Raw genomic sequence first — 19440 nt, forward strand, 5'->3', positions numbered from 1 at the left:
CTTTCCCTCTCGCCGCTTTTCTCTCCGTCTCTGCCCATCTATTCTGCATCCTGCGTTCCCTCCTGCACGCGCGCTGTGATCTCCATCTACTCCGTGCCCAAACCGAAAGCTTAAAGGACTTTTCTTTTTTTTCTTTTTTTCTCTCTTTTTACGACCAACCCTCCTCCATCCCTCCATCCGTCCATCCAGGCGTTCAGTCACCAGATTTTACGGGACCGCGTTTGTTTTTCGAGCCGGTCTCGGGGCTGTGCCGTCGGGACTGCTGAGGCTGGAGCGATTCGAGGAAAGCTACCACAGGTGAAAGGAGGTTTTACGACGCTGCGGTACAGATGATTGAACACTTTGAGCATTAACTCAACGCAATCTTAAGGCACCGGCGCGCCGCTCTCCTTTTTTACTGAAAATATAGGGCGGAAATTGAGGTTAACGCACTTTGGGTCAACTAAAGGGACGTTTACCAACTTGTGTTCCTGAGCGAACAGAAAAATAATGCGTTATTTCCCAACGCGGGATTCCTAAGGAAGATGTGACCTTTTCTTTTGCGCACCGGCAAACGCAAGGAGCGAACCGCTGCGTCTCCACCACTTGCTCCGTCTTTGGCATGTCTTTTTGTGGGATTACACGCGGAGATATGAGCGTTGTGAGGGGCCGAGCTGGATTGTGAGATTACCACCCTTTGCTTTTTTTTATTCGTCTCTTCAAAGAGGAAGTGCCCCGTTTGTTCAATGGCTTCGGTGTCCAGGCTGTCGAGGCGCAAAGATGCCAGCCGCTGGCCGAGGATGTCGTCAACTTTCTGGGCTGTGCTGCTCCTGACAGCGCTGCTGGTCCTCTACTGCGGTAAGTCCCAGCGCTTACTCCCGAGCGCGCGTCTCGGCGTCGGGGAGCGTTGGAGAGGAACGCTGGTGCGCAGCGGGTGACCGCGTCATGTGGGAACGCTTTGGCAAAAAAAAAAAACAAAACAAAACAAAACATGCAACTGGTATTGACGATCCCTCTTAGCGTATTGATCCCACTAGTTGTCATTTCCCCCTTTTTCTTTGTGAAACACGCTACCGGACTCAAGCACACTAAAAACCACGCAATCCCTTAATCTTTTCCTTCCTGCGCTCGCTCACGCACACGCGGGTGGACTCACAGAGAGGGCTTAGAGCAGAGGGAGACGTGTCTTACTGTCTGGTGAAAAGAATTTTTCTTTGGATAGGAGGTCGAACACAAGTGTCCCAGGGGCCTAATTAAGTCTCTTGTGACTCCCTTTAATTCTGTCTCACGAACCCGCGCACGCACGCCCCTGTCCTGAGGGCTGTGCTGCTGTCAGACTGACTTACTGAGGTCAGACAGTCATGCATCTGTCATATTGTCTCCGGACTAAACGCTGGTTTCAGGGAGCTGCAGCATATGAAGAATTCACATGAGGCGCGCTGTAGAAAACAGACTTTTCATCTGCCATTAAGCCCTGCTCAGTTGGGCAAACAGTAAATCTCAGCCCAGGCCATAATTCAAATATTGCCTGAGGATAGCCTTATTAGGCGCGCAGACACACACACACACACACACACAGAGTCACACAGTCCCAGTCTCCCTCTCTCTACTTGAGGACGGCTTTCCATTTCTTCCTCGCTGGCGCCCTCACACCTCCTCTCCTCTCGCTTCCCTTCTCTGTCTCAAACTGCATCTGACTCACTCCTGAGGAAGACATCCAGCTGGCACACCGTGCCCCAGTCTGCCGCGTGTGAAAAACGAAGGCTACGTGCAACATCCATGATAAGCCTGTTGAAAAAAAAAAAAAAAAATCAAACAATGTAGCTGTTTCGTTAGCTGATGGTGAATGTAACGGTCTGGTCTTTGAGCGTGTGAGCTGTGCAGGTGTTGTTCTCATTCATGACCGTTTTCTCGAGTTGTCCTCGTAGCCCCTGCAGTGGCCCCTCTCTCGCCTCTCTTTTACAGATCGAGTTGGCTTTGTAATCACACCAGCCTCGGGTTAATCGATGGGTTGGTGGTGGTGGTGGTGGTGGTGGTGGTGGTGGGGGGGGGGGTTCATATGAAGCAGAGCTTAAAGCTTCTGGAGATGAGGGTCTTTTTCTTCTTTTATGGTGCCTTCAGCCATGTCGATTGATCTTCTGCTTGTGTCCAATCAATGGTGGCTTGGGTGTTTGTTTCAGTCAGCAGTGTTTGACCGGGCCCCCTGCCCTCCCCCCACCCCTCAGGACCTCGACCCCCTACCCAGCAACATCTCACCCCTACTGGAACTTAATAATCGGAGCAGTAGCGATTCTTTGATTACTTGCCCTCTTTTGTAATCTCGTCGCCCCACGCTGCTCGGAGCTGTAGTTTGGATTGTGAGCAGCACCGAGGCTGAAATCGCTCGTTTTCTTCCAGGGTGTTTGAACTCCGTGGAGAAACGACATCAGTGCAGCACAATAACAGAACGTACGCCAAGCTTTCCTTTTTGTTCCGGCCGATTTTTTTCATTTTAAACTAAAGCCCCACAGCCTCTCCTTCTCCTCTTGGCTTCTCTTTCTTCGATCTCTTCCCCTTTAGCTTTCTCTTTTGTGATATTTCACTCCTTTCTCTTTTAGCTTTCTCTTTCTTCTCATCCGTTTCCATTTGGTTTGACTGTTTTGCCCCTTTTTTAATATATTTATCTCATTCTCTCCTCTATTTTGTTAACGTGTCCTTCGACGGCTCGCGTCTGTTATGTTACATGCCTCCTCATTTTGCTCAAATGAGTCTTTATCTCCATTTCTGTTCTCCTCTTTCTCACTTGCCCTTTCACCCTCTTCTCTCTCCCTTTTCTTTCACATTCCATCAATTTTTCAGTCTCTTTTCTGGTGAAGGTTTGAGCCGAGCTGACCGCTGCATGTTGCTGTATGTTATGCACACTAAGGTCTCTGCTCTCTCAGCAGTTTATTCCTGCCCCTCGCTCGTCATCTCTTGTCCTCTCGCCTGTTCCACTGCTGACCTCTTCTCTTCTCTTCTCTTCTCTTCTCTTCTCTTCTCTTCTCTTCTCTTCTCTTCTCTTCTCTTCTCTTCCAAATCATTGCACCAAAATTCTTAAATTGATGACTTGAATAATGTTGGATTTGAAAACTGAGGTTAACTCTTGCATTTTTGTGCTTTTCTCATGTTGGAAATGAACACAGACAGCAACATCTTCATGTTCCAAAGTCTCTACATTTTATGGTTGCCACCAGCAACTACTGTCATTATTGATTACTTGCTCAATCGATCCATTGATCGCTGGGTCTGTTAAATATCAGACAGTGGTGGAAAATGCCTGTGCATGCCAGTGGAAATTTTCTGGAGCTCAAGATGATGCCATCAGATGACTTATTTTGTCCAACCAATCGTGCAAAACCCAAAGAGATCAATCTACTACAATGTCAGACAAGAAAACGCAGTCAATTCTCAGTTTTTAGGAGCTGCAACTGTCAAATTTTGCTACTTTTGTTGAAAAATAGTTGCTATTTCATTTTCTGTCGAGTGATTAATTGGTTAACTGTAGCAGTTCTACTCAATTTTACTGCATTTCCTCGCATATTATTGAATTTGCCTTTACATTCTGTTTTTAAATGTTTCCTCAATTATTGTGTTCCTCGTTGGCCATTAATATGCATTTTTTTCAATTCTACATATGATAAGGTTATATGGAGGAAACCCATATAAGATAAAATGACCTCTGAGGTGACTATAAAATGATGCATACGCACACGTACAGTATTTATGCATACATATGGCTAGAAAAACAGCATGTGCAGGAATTCATAAACACCTTTATGCCAATCTGAACAAGCTACAGACATCTAAAAGACTAATAAAAAGTGCAGGTGTATGTAGCTTGTTCAAAAAAAAGCCTGGTACGTATTGTATAAATTTACATGCATGGTGTGTACTGTATAGCTATTGTTTGTACCAAGGGCAGTTTTGCTTTGCAGTGCCGCTGTGTTGTGCAGCCAAAGGGAGGAGGGGGATTTGGGGGGAGCTCTGTGATTATGGCTATGACTCATATGGTGCCTGTCACCTAGAATCAACATCCAACTTCACACGATCTGCCGTCCTCACTCAGGCCCTTCTGAGAGGAAGAGATTGAAGAGGGGAGAGGAAACAATGTGGCGGCGGGAGGGACAGAAGCAGAGGCAAGAGCAGGAGGTGGCTCAGCGTCCTCGCTCGTGCATTGGTAAGAAAAGGGAGAGGTGAGGGTAGAAGAGAGGCGGGAGGGGAGTGGAAGGCAAGAGGGAACTGAGGATGAAAAGGGGACTTGGAGGAAGGGAGGATAAAGGGGGAGGCAGACAGAAAGAGGGAAATAAAGGAGAGGAGCCCCGCAGAGGGTGAAAGAGAAGGCACGGTGGAGAGGGAGCAGGAGGCAGAAAAGTGGGAAAAGAAAGTGAAAAGAGAGAGAGAGGCTCACAAGATAAATGGCAGCAGCTCAACAATTTAACTGCTCATACCGTGTTGGAAACTCTAATCACACGAGAATGCTTCAGTACCCTCTGATTACATTACAAAAGAAAAAATAAAAGCATTGTATTCTGTGCACTAGCTCCCTCCTCTGGAAGCTCTCAGCCATGCATTTGTTTGCCGACGGTGCTATTATGTATTCATGGGGCTGTAGCCCTGCATGCGAGTCCGGAGGAAGATAGAGCCAGAAGGCTAGCTAATCAGTATGCTAATCTTAGCTTGGGAGAGCTAAGGAATGTAGCCGCGGCTGTGGTCCTGCTCTGAACTGCAAACAGGCAGAGAGGGGAAGAGATGAGGGAAGATAGAGTAACAGTCGAGGAGGAGGAGGTGGAGCAAGTGACAGAGAAAAAGAATGGAAGAGGCCGTGCACGAGTCTAACAGCAACCTTCAGTGTCATACATGTTGCAGATGCTGATTCATTCCAGCCTTCTTTTATCCTGCACACACACACACACACACACACACACACACACACACATACTTACATGATCAGACAGACATACGAGCTCAAGGGCAAACACATTATTCAATATGCTTTACGGCCATGAATGTAACAAAGACACAACCATTAGAGAGATTAATGAACATAAAATCAAAGCAGGCACATACGTTACATCGACACGCACACGCAAGCACATCAAAGCAGTTACTCTGGGTCACCCGAAAATATGTAAGCGCCCACGACCTACTTGCACATACGTGAAAATCACCCTGCAAGGATTTGGAGAAGGCAGAAAGGTCGGGCACACGCACGCATGAACACACACGCCACTGCTGTCAGGGACAAAAGCGCTCTGCTGCCACTTGCAGCCGTTCCCATCAGATCGCCCTGTCTCTCGGCGCCGTCTCCCGCGTCTCCTTCTGCCTGTTTGTTTATGACTCGCTGCTGAATCGATGGATTGTTGACTGTTACTGAGGACAGCGGCTCGGGGGCACCCACGGAGGAAGGATGGTGCGGCGCGCTCGGGCACCTCAACCCGTCGCTCAAAGAGCTGCAAACGCAAAATCTCACGTTAGGTAGTGATGCAGAGCTCGTATCGGTTCACGTGCGCACGCACACACACACGCATGCACAAAATCTCTGTTGGAGATTGTCTGATTCACAAGGCGAGAAAATGGGACTCGGCTGACCCTGAAAAATGCAAGAACTTGTGGGTGAGCACGTGGACATATTTGAATATCTTATCTTATTTTCGGCGTAGCCTGGAGCCTCTTCCTCTGCAGGGAGGGAGAGTCGGGGAGAGGAGCCACAGCCAGGAAGCAGCAGAAAGGCTCGCTGACGGCCTGGGGACGCAAATTCATAAAGGGAGTCGACCTGTTGAGTTTTTCCACCGAGAAAGCGAAGAGCCACATTATGGACCCCCGGAAATGGGGCCAGAGACCACATACATATTTGAGCAGCTTTTTAGAAGACAGCGTTTGCAAAATTTAAAGACCATGATGAGTGTCATTTGAAGGCGGGGGCTGGCATTGCTGTCATCGGATAATGAGCGTTTCGCCGATTGAATGGGTCGTGTTCGGTACGGCAAGGAAGGAACATCAAGAATTTTGCAACTTATGAAATATTAAGCAGCTGTGGGATCTTTTTCAGTGTGCGCAGGGACCCATTGACATTAAATGGGAGATGGCAGCGTGGCCACAGGCGGTGTGTTTTTCTGTGCAGGCTGCACTCGTGTCAACTCGTTGCTGCTTTCTGTCGTTGGCAGTGAGTGAGGAGACCATTGTAGAATTAAGGGAATGCTTGTTGACAGGGATCTGCAGGCATATGGTTGCTGCTCTTGGCTCTCGCTGTGAGGCAAAGGGCATCCATCATCCCATAAGTTTTACTGTAAAAGTGTCTTGATGACACACGGTTACATCGAAGCAGGGACTTTTTTTTTTTTTTTTTTTTTTTTTTAACTATTGATGGGTTGTCATGAGATTTTCTGACTTTGGTTGTCCCCTGACTTTTCCTCTAGCGCCACCAGCAGGTTGATGCTTTTGTTTGGTAACCTTTCTCAACAATTTCTGTCTGAAACTTGGTACAGACGTTATTGCATATCTCCGGACGGATCTGAATAACTTTGCTTCGCTTGTGCCGTCATTGCATCAAAAAATTTTACTTTGCCCAATACTTTACTACAATACTTTATGACCAAAAACCTGCAAAAAATATGACAATTGCTTACTCACTTCATTCTGTAAAAAGGTAACATAGCCTGTTGTGCAAACACTGCTCAGTCACCAGCTGTTTCTTTGTCCAGTTACCACTGTGGTCTAATGCAGAAAGTTACAGAATTACAGAAAATACATGTACTTAACACCTCTACTAATTGGAAACTATTAGCATGTTCACAGGATAAACTAAGAAGATGAACATGGTAAATATCACAAAACATCACATGTTAGCTACTTCATTCGTTAGCATTTAGCTCAAAGCACTACTTTACCTAAGTACAGCCTCACAGAGCTGCTAGCATGGCTGCAGATGCTCAGTCTTGTTCAATAATGAACTAAAGTTATATTCAAGATAAACAGTTACCCTGTGTTCTCTAAAAAAAAAAGTAAAAACAGTATTGATTTATACAAACATAGAAGTCAAACAGGATTATTTTGAAATTACATTGACGAGCTGTATTGTTCTCTGCAGCATCTCACTGAATCAATGAATGTTGGCCTTTTGGTTGACAAGCCTAATACACATAACACTTATAAAGGCAGGTATGCAATCAATTACAGCCTCAGTGCCTCTCGTTTCAATATTACCACTGTGTGTGTGCCTGCCTCTTGTTAAACTATTGATCTTAGGTAAACACACAAGGAGAAACTGCTTAATAGAAGGATGCAATGCCATGCATTGTGGCAGAGAGTGTGTGCACTGGCCATTCCATACACAAACCTTTCCTGGCAAGGAGACAGAGGAGAGTGCTTTTTAAGTATAGCAGGCTTTTTGTTGCAGCCTCAGTAAATCCTACAAGCCAGCTTCATGCCTGTGTTTTGCAGTTTTGTTATCACAGCTTCATCTGTAGTGAAACAGTGCACAGCCTGTTCCTCCACAGATGCTCCATGGCCTCAGAACAGTTAACAGCTACAACAGTTGGTGCACTTGTTTACACTGGGATGCAGTAAAAGTTGCATTAAAGCCGCCTTGCTGTCTCAGTGATTCTGTTTTTTTTCCCCCTCATCGCTTCGCCCTCTGTTTCTGGGTTTTAAGTCATTTCTGCCCACACCTTTGCAGCCAAACCCAGCTGTGTAAATAAAAAAAGGGATGCCGTAATAGCATGCTAATATGCTGTGACATTTAGTTAATGTGAAAACAAATTGTGAAATGTTTGGAGTTGGGCGAAGTATCGTCATTGCCGCCTCCATGGCTAATTGCACCTTCAATGCTCCATGTCCCATCAAGAATTAATTTGGTGTCAATGTGACTTTAATTGCCATTAAGAGTGCATGTATAATATTTACATATCATATTGTAAGTCATGCATGACTGCAGGGCTCAACAGGTCACAGTCAAAAAAAAGGCAAGCGTTAACTGCTTGTCTAGCTCTGTGATGACAGTATAGTTCAGGAGTTTCTTATTAAAGCACAAGAACAAGTACAAACACAAAGTTTTAGATTCAGGAGCCTCATTTGAGGCCTTTGACAAAGAAAAAGTGATTACTGTTAAGTCTTTGAAACCAATCCTGTAAATTGTGTGAGACGGCTTAATTGGGTCGGAATCCGGACAGAGTCCTGCGGTGTGTTCCAGCCTCGAGAGGATTCATGGATGTGCACTTGTGCTTGTTTTGCCTTGGGCCAGTAAGCCCATTCAGAGAGAGATGCTAAAGCTACTCCCCCTTTATTACTGCAAAAAGCAATTGCTTGGAAGAAAATGCCAGAATGGTGCTTTGAATTCCTGGAGGGGCCCATCACCGAGACGCGGCCCACGGAGCTGAGACAGCTAGCATCTGGAGCAAAGACATGGCGGTAAAGTGGAGGGAGAAAACGGGGAGGAGGGAGGTGGGGACGGGGAAAGGGGGAGGAGGACAACGGAGAGGCAATGAGAATGAGAGAGCAGGAGAGGGAGGAGAGACAGCGATGAGAGCACGAGGGAGGCAGAGGAATGGCGAGCGCGAGGCGGGGAAACGGGTTGACGAGGGAGCAGTAGAGAGCGCTTGAGAGAGAAAAAAGGACGGCGCAGGCAATGAGACAAAAGACAGACAGACGAGAACACTCAGACGGTCCACCAATTGACAGCCGGTTGGGGAATAAAGTCAGCTAACACAATGAAGCAGTCGGCAGACAGACTCGCAGCGGAGTAGCCGAGAGGCTCTCAGAAGTAGAAACAAATATTACATTAGAAGAGACAGAAGCCATTTGTCACAGCGGGAGACCTGAGAGGTAGTTAAGAGGCGGAATATAGGGACCCGTGGCCTGGTTGATACATGTCACCACAAGGAGGAAATTGTGCTGAAGTCAACTCCGTTCAATCACTTGTCTCGTGTCCTTCAATGACTCCCGCGCTTAACAAGATAGCGCAGGCGCAAAGTTTTTGCAAGGCCCAACTCTCGAGAACTTATTATAGGGCCTTGAGGGCTTCCCCTCATCCTCTCTCTCGATCCTTTCCTCCCCGCCTCCTTCCCTCCGTGTCTCCCGGTCCTGCCAGCCCTGTCAGGCGCACCCCCTCCACATCAAGGCCCCCGCGACGTACACGCTGACAGCCACGATTCAATGTTAATGTTTCTGGAGGATAAATCTGCCGGACGTTTATGGCCTAAATGACAGCTGCACTCTCTTTGCACCCAGATGTCAGAGACGGCCGAGACTCCGAGACCATTTCAAGGATTGTTGGAGGCAGACGGGCGGCCAGTCAGTCACCTGGTCAGTTGGTCCATTCGCTTTTGGCGCTGTGCCACAAGGTGCATTACCTGGCCCTCAATTTGAAATGCACTTCATTAAATAAGAGCTGGAGTAGATTTTTCATATAACAAAAGCATCTATTTTCTTCTTGCCTCGCTTTCTTTCTGCCTTCCCTATCCCCCTCTTTCTCCCCAAGTTAAGCTCCTGACGCTATCCGTGATTGATATGGAAATTACAATGCGCTTGCCCTCATTTATCTTGCACTATTGCTTGTTGCTGCTCCAACAACCATTTTGGGATGCAGAAACGATGAACTGATTTGTGGCTGCTGTTGTAGAGAGCAAAAGGGATATACTGTAAAGATTTGATTTGAGACCCTGCATAGCCCAGAGGATGAGGAAGGTTTCCTGTTCTAATGGAAAAACAACTTCTGTGCCTGCGAACAAGGCATAACTCCAATATTTCTAGAGGCTCATGTGTCCCAGAAGCAGCGCCACTCATCATACGAGTCCAGTGTATCACGTAATATAGAAATAAATAAAACACTGCAGTTGAATAATTTAAAAGTATGCATGTATGACTATAAAACCTCCCCTTTTAACTAACATTAACCCATGATTATGAATTTCTACATTTTATTTCCTCACTTTCCCTGTTTGGGTCATAGCACACGTATAATAACGTTTAATGCCAACCCATTTTCCATTTTCCTTGTTGTTGTTATTATTTTATTTATCAGTGGTACCCAAACTTTTTGTCTGACGAACCACCACAGCTCTGTCAGTCAGTGTGTCAACACCTGCCAAGTGTTCATTTGAACTGATATTAAACAGATGTTTTATGCTATGCATTATATGAAAAGGGATATGAAGGTGGATGTCTCCTGGATTTATCCATTACTTTTAGCTAGCTATTTTAGCCATTTATCCACTATTGCTAAACCCATTTATATCTATTTTAACGAACAATTAACATCAGCTACTTCAACCATTTACCTGTTACTTTTACTTTACTATAAACGCATTCATTGTAGTTAGCTAAGTATTTCAACTCTTGTCCATTACTTTTATCTAATTGTTTCGACTGTTTATGGTTGGCTAACTATTTCAACTCATATCAATTACTTGTAGCTAATTATTTAGACTGCTTTTTCATTATGGTTAGCAAACAATTTTGGCTATTAGCCTATCCATTACTTTTAGCTAATTATTGCAACTGTTTATTCATTATGTTTAGCTAATTGCTTCAACTATTAGCCTATCCATTACTTTTAGCTATTTTTTTTCAACTTTTTATGGTTAGCTAACTATTTCAACTAATATTGATTGCTTTTAGCTAATTATTTCAACTGTTTAGTCATCATGGTTAAATAACTATTTCAACTGTTTACTTTTGACAAACTTTTTCAATAATGTCATCCATTAATTTAGCTAGCTCTTTAGACTGTTCAAATGCTAACTAGCTGTCATGCACTCTCAATGGCAGCATGTGGTGTTCAGGTGCTACTGCTGACTCAGTATGTGGATTTGTTTCTTTTGCTTTCTTTCTTTTTTTTTAAATTAACAGATGAGCTAGCTCTTCTCCACAGTCTTTCCACATACTGTATTCTCTGGTGACCCCTGGTTAGGAATCACTGACACATATGCTATTACAGTATGAATATATTCCTCCTTTAAACTTTCAACCATGTATTATTCAGCCTTGTGTCAGTTATTCACATTCAAAACTCCACCATCTAATCCGACAGATGGCGAAGCAACATAATTGGAGAAGTTCCTGAGAACATGGCAAGGTCCCCTATAATTAGCAACAAGTTTAGTGCGGCATCAAAGCAACTTTCTTTCGCAGTGACCATGTTGGAATAGAAGTTAAGAATAAAAATCCTTGAACAGGATGAGCCTGATCTCACACTGCAGCAGCAAAAAAGCAAACTGGTATGACAGAAAACACTGGAGGATGCTCCTGCTCCTGGAAAGAGACAAGCTTCTTTCAGAGCTTTAATGTCCTCTTCCTACAAGAATCTATCTTAATTTAGTAGATGGAGTGCAAAGGCTTACTTTAAAGTTTTAAGTTCATGAGTTTGTAGTCCTGAATACATCTTTTCTACCAATGCTTCCTCAAGTTTGGTTTGCACCGGGTCTGCACTCATGCGCACTGCTTCCAGGAAATAGCCACGGCCTCGAGCTCTTGAGTCAAAAGCTCTTACCCTCTCCTACTGCTGTTTCCAAACTGACCGCCAGCGATTGGGATGGGAGCATTACAACCTTGAAGAGCGCTCCAGTCGCACTCCAGCACCGTGTGAAGTTGCTTCGCCGCTGCAGACCCTCGCACTCCTCGTGGCCTGACTTGACTCGGCTGCTGGTGATGGCCCTGCCCTTGGCACTTCACGTACGCTCCTCTAGCAAGGCGGCGGACTGGCTCTTTTTCACCAGTGGTTAGATTAAAGAACTAAAAGGAGCATGTTTGATTTACATCACAGGTTGCTGATTTAGTGGAAAATTATTCAGGGCCAGAATCAACATGATTTTCAGGAAGTAGAGTAAAAGCCCTTCACGATTTCATCTCATTTCATCGACCAAATGCAGGCTACAGCTAAACAGTTTTGGATGGACAGTGAAGCATAAATTTGCTTCACTTCCACTCAATTCTAACTCATCCTTTTTAGCACGCCGCGCACGTTTGTTGGCCAAAAAATGTGTGCAAAGCCTGCTGCTGCAAAAGCCAGAAAGCCTTAAACGTTTGATAGATTTAAAGGTGTTGTACAAGCCGAGACAACATAACACTCAAATTTCCTGGCGCTGGCAGGTTGTTGAGGGGCGTGTTTGTCGAGCCTTTTGTCAGTCGCCACCTCTGAGGGTTTGTCTTGTAAAACGGGGTTGAAGATGATCCCTGTCTGCTTTACTTCTCTTCCCCCCTCCTGACACAGTCTGAGGGAGAGAGGAGCAACATGCAAGAGTGCAGGCAGAGATGCAAGACAGAGGAAAGACGAGTGTGAGGAGAGGGGTGGGACAGAAGGTTAGCGCCGCTGCGAGGGACACAGCAGGAAATGTTGCCTGAAAGTGCTCAGCGAGCTGCAGCAGCGTAAATCCAGCTGATACTCCTCTACATGCTGAAACGCGCCTCGGCGGTGAATGCATGGCAGGCCGGAGGAGCTTTTTTATTTCTCTCGTGCTATCTCAGTCTCTCTTTGTGTACAGTATTTCCTGCCTCTCCAATCCCCCCCTGCATCCTGCTCTTCCCCCCCAAGCCTTTGGCAGTGATAAACCCCTCCATTGTCACAGTGACAGCAGAACATGCGAGTTATGCCTGCCTCTTCAGGGTTGAAGAGCTCATTACGACTTCTCAGCAGGGACCCTATAGGCAACAATATATGTGAAACGCATGTGACACAGTGAGTGGAATTCATGCAAATGCACTCCTTTTTGAACTGCATTCTTGATTATGACACTTTGTGCGATGCAACACACATTATTGCCGGCATAATCCATATATCAAGTGGAAGCCTCCGTTTACACACGACCAATCTCAGGAGCACCACATTGAGATAAAAAGCCAAACGCGGTTTCTTTTGATTTCATGCCTTTTGCCACATTTTCTGTCCGGTTTCTTTCCATGCACGATATCATCTTGGAATATATTCAAATGGTATAAGTGGCTGATCTTGGTGCCATTTGTGAAAATGACACATTTTTGCTCTGATAATTTGATCTGATATTGGACTTGTGTTACTCTGAAGAAAATGCTATCCCAGCTCAGGCGTTAAACCGGGATATTATCTGCCATTATTTTCTGAAAGGGACACAATCTGTATATCTTCAGTACTGTCTCAGACTCTGTGTGAGTAGAGCAGCGAGAAGATATGAAGTGGCTGCTATTAATAACACGTGTTCGTAGCAGAAACTTAAATTGTAAAGGGTCAATCCACCAAATTATTATTATTTTTAAACTTATTCCAACTAATATCGAGCCATGAAGATCTGATCTGGTTTCATTTGCCCAGCAGTCCGCAGTGGAGTTACTTTCTGCTGAAGAAATAGTCCCTTTGAAAACCGTTGCCAGTACTTGCATGTTCTGCCAATGATCTGGAGTAACGGACATTTCCGGAAATCTTCCTGTTGAATTTTTTCATGTGATTTTTCAAAGCTACGAGAACCACAAACAAAATTCGATTTGCCTCCACTTTTTTTCGGGCTGAGGCAGAAATCGTAGTAGCAGGGTGTTTTTAACCAAGACCATGATCCTTCCTTAACCTGAACCAGTGGTGGACAGTAACTACCAAGTAAGCACATTTGCTGCACTTAAGTACAATTTTGAGGTACTTGTACTTCACTTGAGCATTTTCATTTTAATGTTAGTTAATACTTCTACTAAATGAAATATAATGCATTGTTATATATTAAACTACCCAACAGCATGTTAGATTAGAGCTGAAATATTTACTCAATTAGTCCATAAACACTGAATTAAATCTATTTTGATAAGTAATTAAAAAGTTTTTTCTAGTTATTTCAGCTTCTGAAATATGAGGAAAAGACAATATTTTTGTCTTACATTACAGCAAATTGAATTTTTGTCATGTTTGACTATCTGTTGGTCTAAACTAGCCATCAGAAGGTGCCATTTGGCTCAACTGTGACGGCATTTCTCACTCTTCTCTGACGTTTTCTGACTTAATTGCTTTGAGCTGACTAAATACAACCAGGAAAATGTGCGTTGTGCTTTAGTTTCCACCAGTGGATACTGTAGAGGAAGGAAATGAAAATGTAATGTGAGTGAAATAAATATGTTCTTTAAAATATGCAATGTGGAAGAAGACTGGGTTGCACTTTTTTTTTTCAAAATCTAGTTGATTTGATTCTTTAAAGTCTGAAAATTTGCACTGCAGAACATCTGAAGAATTCTTCATTTTGTATTAACAGCTGAAATATCAATTATGTGGCGTTTCTACTGATTTTGTGTCACGTCTCACATGCTAATTAACAAACATCGTATTTCTTGTAACTCTCAAATTATGAGTAATTGTCATGGAAAGACTTCTCCGCATGCCAAACCGTACATCATCGACTCAGGGCTGCATTGAATTCTGCATACAATGCCGGTTGGTGATTTCATTTTGATAAAAAATGATGCGTTATCACAGGAAGATGCATGTGTCACCAGCTCCCCAATTAAATCAGAAGCTCTCGGTAGCGAGCGTCGGCTGATGAATCAATCCTACACACTCACATAAATGTAATTACTTAATTTGTCAACGTCTGGGGAGACCACGTCGAGCTCCGTGCGCCCAAAGCTTCCAGCAGAGGAATGAACAGAGGGAACTCCTCGCCATTTCGCCCTCCTCTTCATCTCCTGTAGGGTCTGTCCCGTACGACTTAATCACAGCTATAATCATCCTGTAAGAGCAGAAGTTATCATTTCATCAATTCCCTTTGGCCCGTGGAGGACATTACAAGCAGGATATGAGTTTCAAAGTAGATACTGCTCCCATTCAGACACACATGCACGCACAAATTATTGCTGCACAGCACTCTCCTGGAGAACGCCATGCATAATTCAGCAACATGCAAACATCAATTAAAGAACTATCACATGAAAAATGTGTTATTTATTTTTTATTCGTTTTTACCCCTGAGCTATAGAGGTGGGGGCGGTGGGAGGTTGACATCTGTCGTTATGGGTGCTGTCGTGGATGGGAGGCGATCAGACGGTGGGCGTTGTTTTGGTTTTTTTTGTATTCTAATCCCATCCTGCATTGAGAGGACAGATGTTGGCAAGCTAATTAACAAATCCTTGGGCGATGTCGAAGTACGTCCTCGCATTCAGAGGCTGCAGGAGGGGAGGGCGATGTTTTGTTGGATCACACACGCTCAGCATCTCAATACACAAGCATGCACATACTGCTGCTGTGTGTGCGTGTGTGTGTGTGTGTGAGAGAGTGTGAAATTCGCTCTCTCCCTGCACTACAAACCACCACCACCCTCTAATCCCCTGCTTCTGGAGTGCTGCATGATTCTGAAACCAAAGTGAGAGACACGGGGCGGATAGAAGGTGGGGTGACTCGTTTCCCACTTCCTGTTGACACACTGTGTCATCAGCAGCCATCGACTGTTGCTGCTTTATGTGCGATGAGACAGAGGCGTCACATTATCGCTTTGATAAGTCAGATAAAAGTAACTTCTGAATATTTCAACATTTTTGCATCAGAGGACTGTGTAATAATTATGAATCCGGTTTCTCAGCAGTTGGAATGTTACATTTCATTTGCAGAGTGAGCAGCTTTGTTAACCCCCATTCATTTTTTCAAACCTGTGATTATAATTCAGTGCTTCTTTAAAGGGCCACTCCACTAATGAAACTCCATGAAAACAGATGCAATGTGTTTTTTCCCCTCCTTCCTTTCTTTTCTTTCTAAATTCAGAGAAAATGACTCCTGATGATGTCATCAGGGTTATCTTGGCTTGGACCTGGATACTGTCACATTTTTAAAAAATGCCTGCAAGGAGTTTTAAATCTGCAGTTTTTGTTCTTCCTTTGGAGGAAATAAAAACAACATTGACACATCACAAACTTTTGACTTTATATTGCAAACTTATGAGTGCACCGTTGCTTACTGACACATCCAAAAGTTACGGAACATCATCGCCATTCATTTTGAGTTGTGTTTCTGGCCCCCTGCTGAATGTGAATCCAATATTTGCCCTCTTTTAGCTCTGTTTTTGGTCTCCACCAACTCCCAAGGGAAAGACTCTTTAGGTTCTAGATGTTCAACTATGCTCTTAAGCCTTTTGGTTCAGGGCAGGCAGTGCTGAGTTGGTTTTTAGAGCTGAAACTTGCTGGCCGGGCAGTTAAGCGATGAGCTGAAACTCACTTGAAAGCGCCATACAGTTGAGAGGAGCAGCAGATTTGGGTGATAATTATTTGTCTGGCCACTATGAATGACCCCTTTCACACTGTCATATTGTTCTAGCGTTGCCATTTGATTTTTACTTTAAGAATAGTCTATAATAATACAGTTAAGTCACATTATAGGAAAAACAGCATCTTTGAATCTTGACCTGCACTAGGGACTAAAAGTCATCACAAATGGCCTGCGCTTTATGGTTTTTGGATCTTATATTTTGAATGTGTTTTTTCAAGCCTCCCATCTTTGTGGATTTGCAGCCCTAATTGCAGGGGTACCCTTTAGTCTCATTGCCATTTGCTTTTTAATGGCTCTTTAATGTTTCTTTTATACTTGTTTTATTGCGTCTTGGTAAACTCTTAAAATGTGTCTCGAAACGCGCCGAGAAATATATTTCATTAGTATCGAGCAAAAGTTGATAATGACTTTCATAATGAAGAAGGGCAGAAATGCATTTGATACAAGCTTTTATGCATTTTCGTTGGTTTAACCTACAAATCATATAAATATTCTGTGTGGTTAACACTAACCTGCATTTGTCATACAGCATATGCAGAACAGCATCTCATTAAACATCCATGTGTGCTGCATTATGCTCAGACTTTAATGTGTGTATCATACTGTATGTTCATGAATAGTTAACTTAAAACAACTTTTTTAATAATACAGCTGCACATACTTTGTCTCTTGAAATGTTAAAATGTTTTCTCTCTCTGTCTTTTTGTGCTGATGACTTGATTTGCGGTGTCCTCTGGGCCTCAGGGTTATCGCTCGCTTTTAAGCCTGCACTTTACTTGCCTGAGCTGTTAGTGCCTGATCGGAGGGTCTGGCCTCCTCCTCACCCTCACCAGGAACTGGGGCTGCCCTTGTCATGGCGGTGGCTCACTGGAAGAGCATTAATAGTTATGTTGGTGCACAGAGCCGCGGCTCGTTTGGCCAGTATGAGTCTTCCTCTTGACCATCCGCAGACAAATGTATATATTCATACGCTCGGTCGGTGACACAATCGGTCACAATCGCTGACACACGTTCTCACAGAAGTGCATACTCACACTTAGCTTGCCTATTCTTCTGAGGACATTGTTTGAAATGTCATTAATATCCTGGAGGTTTCCCATAACCCGAGCCAAGCCCCACTTTTAACCCCGGCTGCAGTCTTCGTCCTTACAAGTACAGCTGAACGCAACAAGATACGCACACCCACACACTCGCTCATCCATATACGCAGTATATGGAGTATGCAAATCATAAGATAGTGTAGAGAGGGAACCAAATAATGAATCCTCTGCCTACTATTGCAGGGAGATGAATGGCCAGGAGGGTGGAAATAGAATTTCTTGATTTCATAACCCGTTCTTTTGTTGTATTGTCATCCTCCGTAACGAGGTCACCTCAAATTGCTCTTCACCCGCCGGAAATCAGGGAACGGGAGTATGTTAAGAGAAAAAAGAGGAGTGAAAGAGGGCGAAGTGCCGCGTCACAAACGTCGGCTTTCTCGAGGGCCAACCTTAACTGTGTAGATTTAGCGGCAAATGCGTCGACACCTTTGAAAAGCAGCGTCTTGACTCACGTGCTCAGAATGAGCATGAATCGTGCCGCTCATTTTGAATGTCAGGATTTGTTAAGGTTTCGCCAGCGTGCGCTTGGAGCATGCGGATGCATTGTGTGCACTGAAATGAATTATCAGAAGCTTGTGAGCGGACGCACCCTTGAACACACACGCACAGGCGCACACACACTCTCACACACAGGTGCTTTTCTAGTCTTTTAATCGCTCTCTCTCTCCCACACAGACACACACACACCTCCTCCACCCTACACCTACAGCCACAGGAAGGGCCACTAAGTTCTCATCCCCTGGGAACCACCAAGAGAGATTAACGTGAAGTATTTCTCTCTCCACGGTGGTTCACTTCTGTAGTGCTGCTAATCTAATGCACACATTATTCAGCGAGGCCCTGCATCTATTAATGGAGACCATGGCCAGATTTATCGCCCAGGTTTAACTGTATGGCAAAATAGCGCATTAAGCAGATGATATCACAGCATATATGAAATGATTATGCGGGCCAGCAGATAAAAAAAAAAAAAAAAAAAGAAGAAAGAGGCTGAGGGGACGTGCTTAATTAAATGCAAGGTCCACTGTTATACATCACTGGTTTTCTTGTGCGCAGACCACTTAATGTAAACTGCGAGGAAGGGAGCTGTTTTCCTTTTTGCTTCTCTTTTTATAGTAAAGAGCTGATCCGCAGTGTTTTATCCCACCTCCGCCCACACCTCCTCCTCTTTATTCTTCTTCTCTGCTGTGTCATCTTGAGGAGCCGCTGCGCCCAAATTATGCCTCTAAATTTCCTCCTGCGTGCTGGATTTTCACAAAAAAACAAAAAAAATTGGCTTCCTCTGTGGCTCGTTCCCCCTGCATCTGTAATCTCTTCCTCACCACAAGAGAACATTGCTTCAAGTCCATTAAAACCCACGAAATCTGTTGTTAGACTTTGTTAAGCTAACAGTTTGCACTCGGAAGAGCGCAAACTGGCACTTTAAGGACTAAATGGGAGTAATGAGCGCTCGTACTGGGAAGCTGTGACCTTTCCGTGAGGACTCCGCTAACCCCGCTGCACCTCTAACGACCACCCGTCCCCTCCTTTAGTACGAGCACGAAGGCCTCAAAATTCAACAAGACATCCCAACAAGCGGTGTCACATTTAACAATGTGCCGCGCTGCTCTGCAGAAGCTGTTCCCTCACGGGCTTGCAAAATTTAGGTCCTGTTCAGGGAGGACGGATCTGAGCGTGATGCAGCGGCCTTTAAATAAGCCATAGGTTCCTTCTCTGTTCTTTTATCAGGGTAGGCACACAAACCCTGGGATAATTCAGGCAGAATTGAATGCTCACTCTACTTTCCCGTCCCGCTCCTCTGCGCTCCCGGGAAGCTTCTTTATTGAATAGCCCTAGATGTTGTAAAGGGGGAAAGTGGGAAGGGACCAACAGTGCTGCCAAAAATGCAACGGTGGCTCCAGGGTGAAGCACTGAAAGTAGTGTCTGAAAGTGCGTGCACACTGTCAGTGATGGAGTGTGTGTAACATATGTGCAGTACAGTATATCGGCCAATGGGAACATACACTTCTCCTTGTTCCCTTGTGACTATGGAATGTGTTTAAGTTTGATGGCTTCCAGTGTATGTTGTGTGAAATTTGTTGTGGAAGCGTCAACGCAAATGAGCATTGGATGTCCTCCTATTGAGCATTTAGAATTACAGATATT

The 19440-nt window shown here is 44.5% G+C and overlaps 1 protein-coding gene across 1 annotated transcript in view; it reads left to right on the forward strand.

The window, feature by feature from the left end:
- Window positions 1-725: 725 nt before the first annotated feature.
- tafa5a (TAFA chemokine like family member 5a) overlaps window positions 726-19440 on the forward strand; it is a 137026-nt gene continuing 118311 nt past the window's right edge. The window contains exon 1 of the mRNA XM_041964243.1: window positions 726-837. Coding sequence (XP_041820177.1) covers window positions 726-837 — 112 coding nt within the window. The remainder of the gene's footprint in view (window positions 838-19440) is intronic.

This window comes from Chelmon rostratus, chromosome 22 (assembly GCF_017976325.1).
Source record: "Chelmon rostratus isolate fCheRos1 chromosome 22, fCheRos1.pri, whole genome shotgun sequence".
Classification (NCBI taxonomy): domain Eukaryota; kingdom Metazoa; phylum Chordata; class Actinopteri; order Chaetodontiformes; family Chaetodontidae; genus Chelmon; species Chelmon rostratus.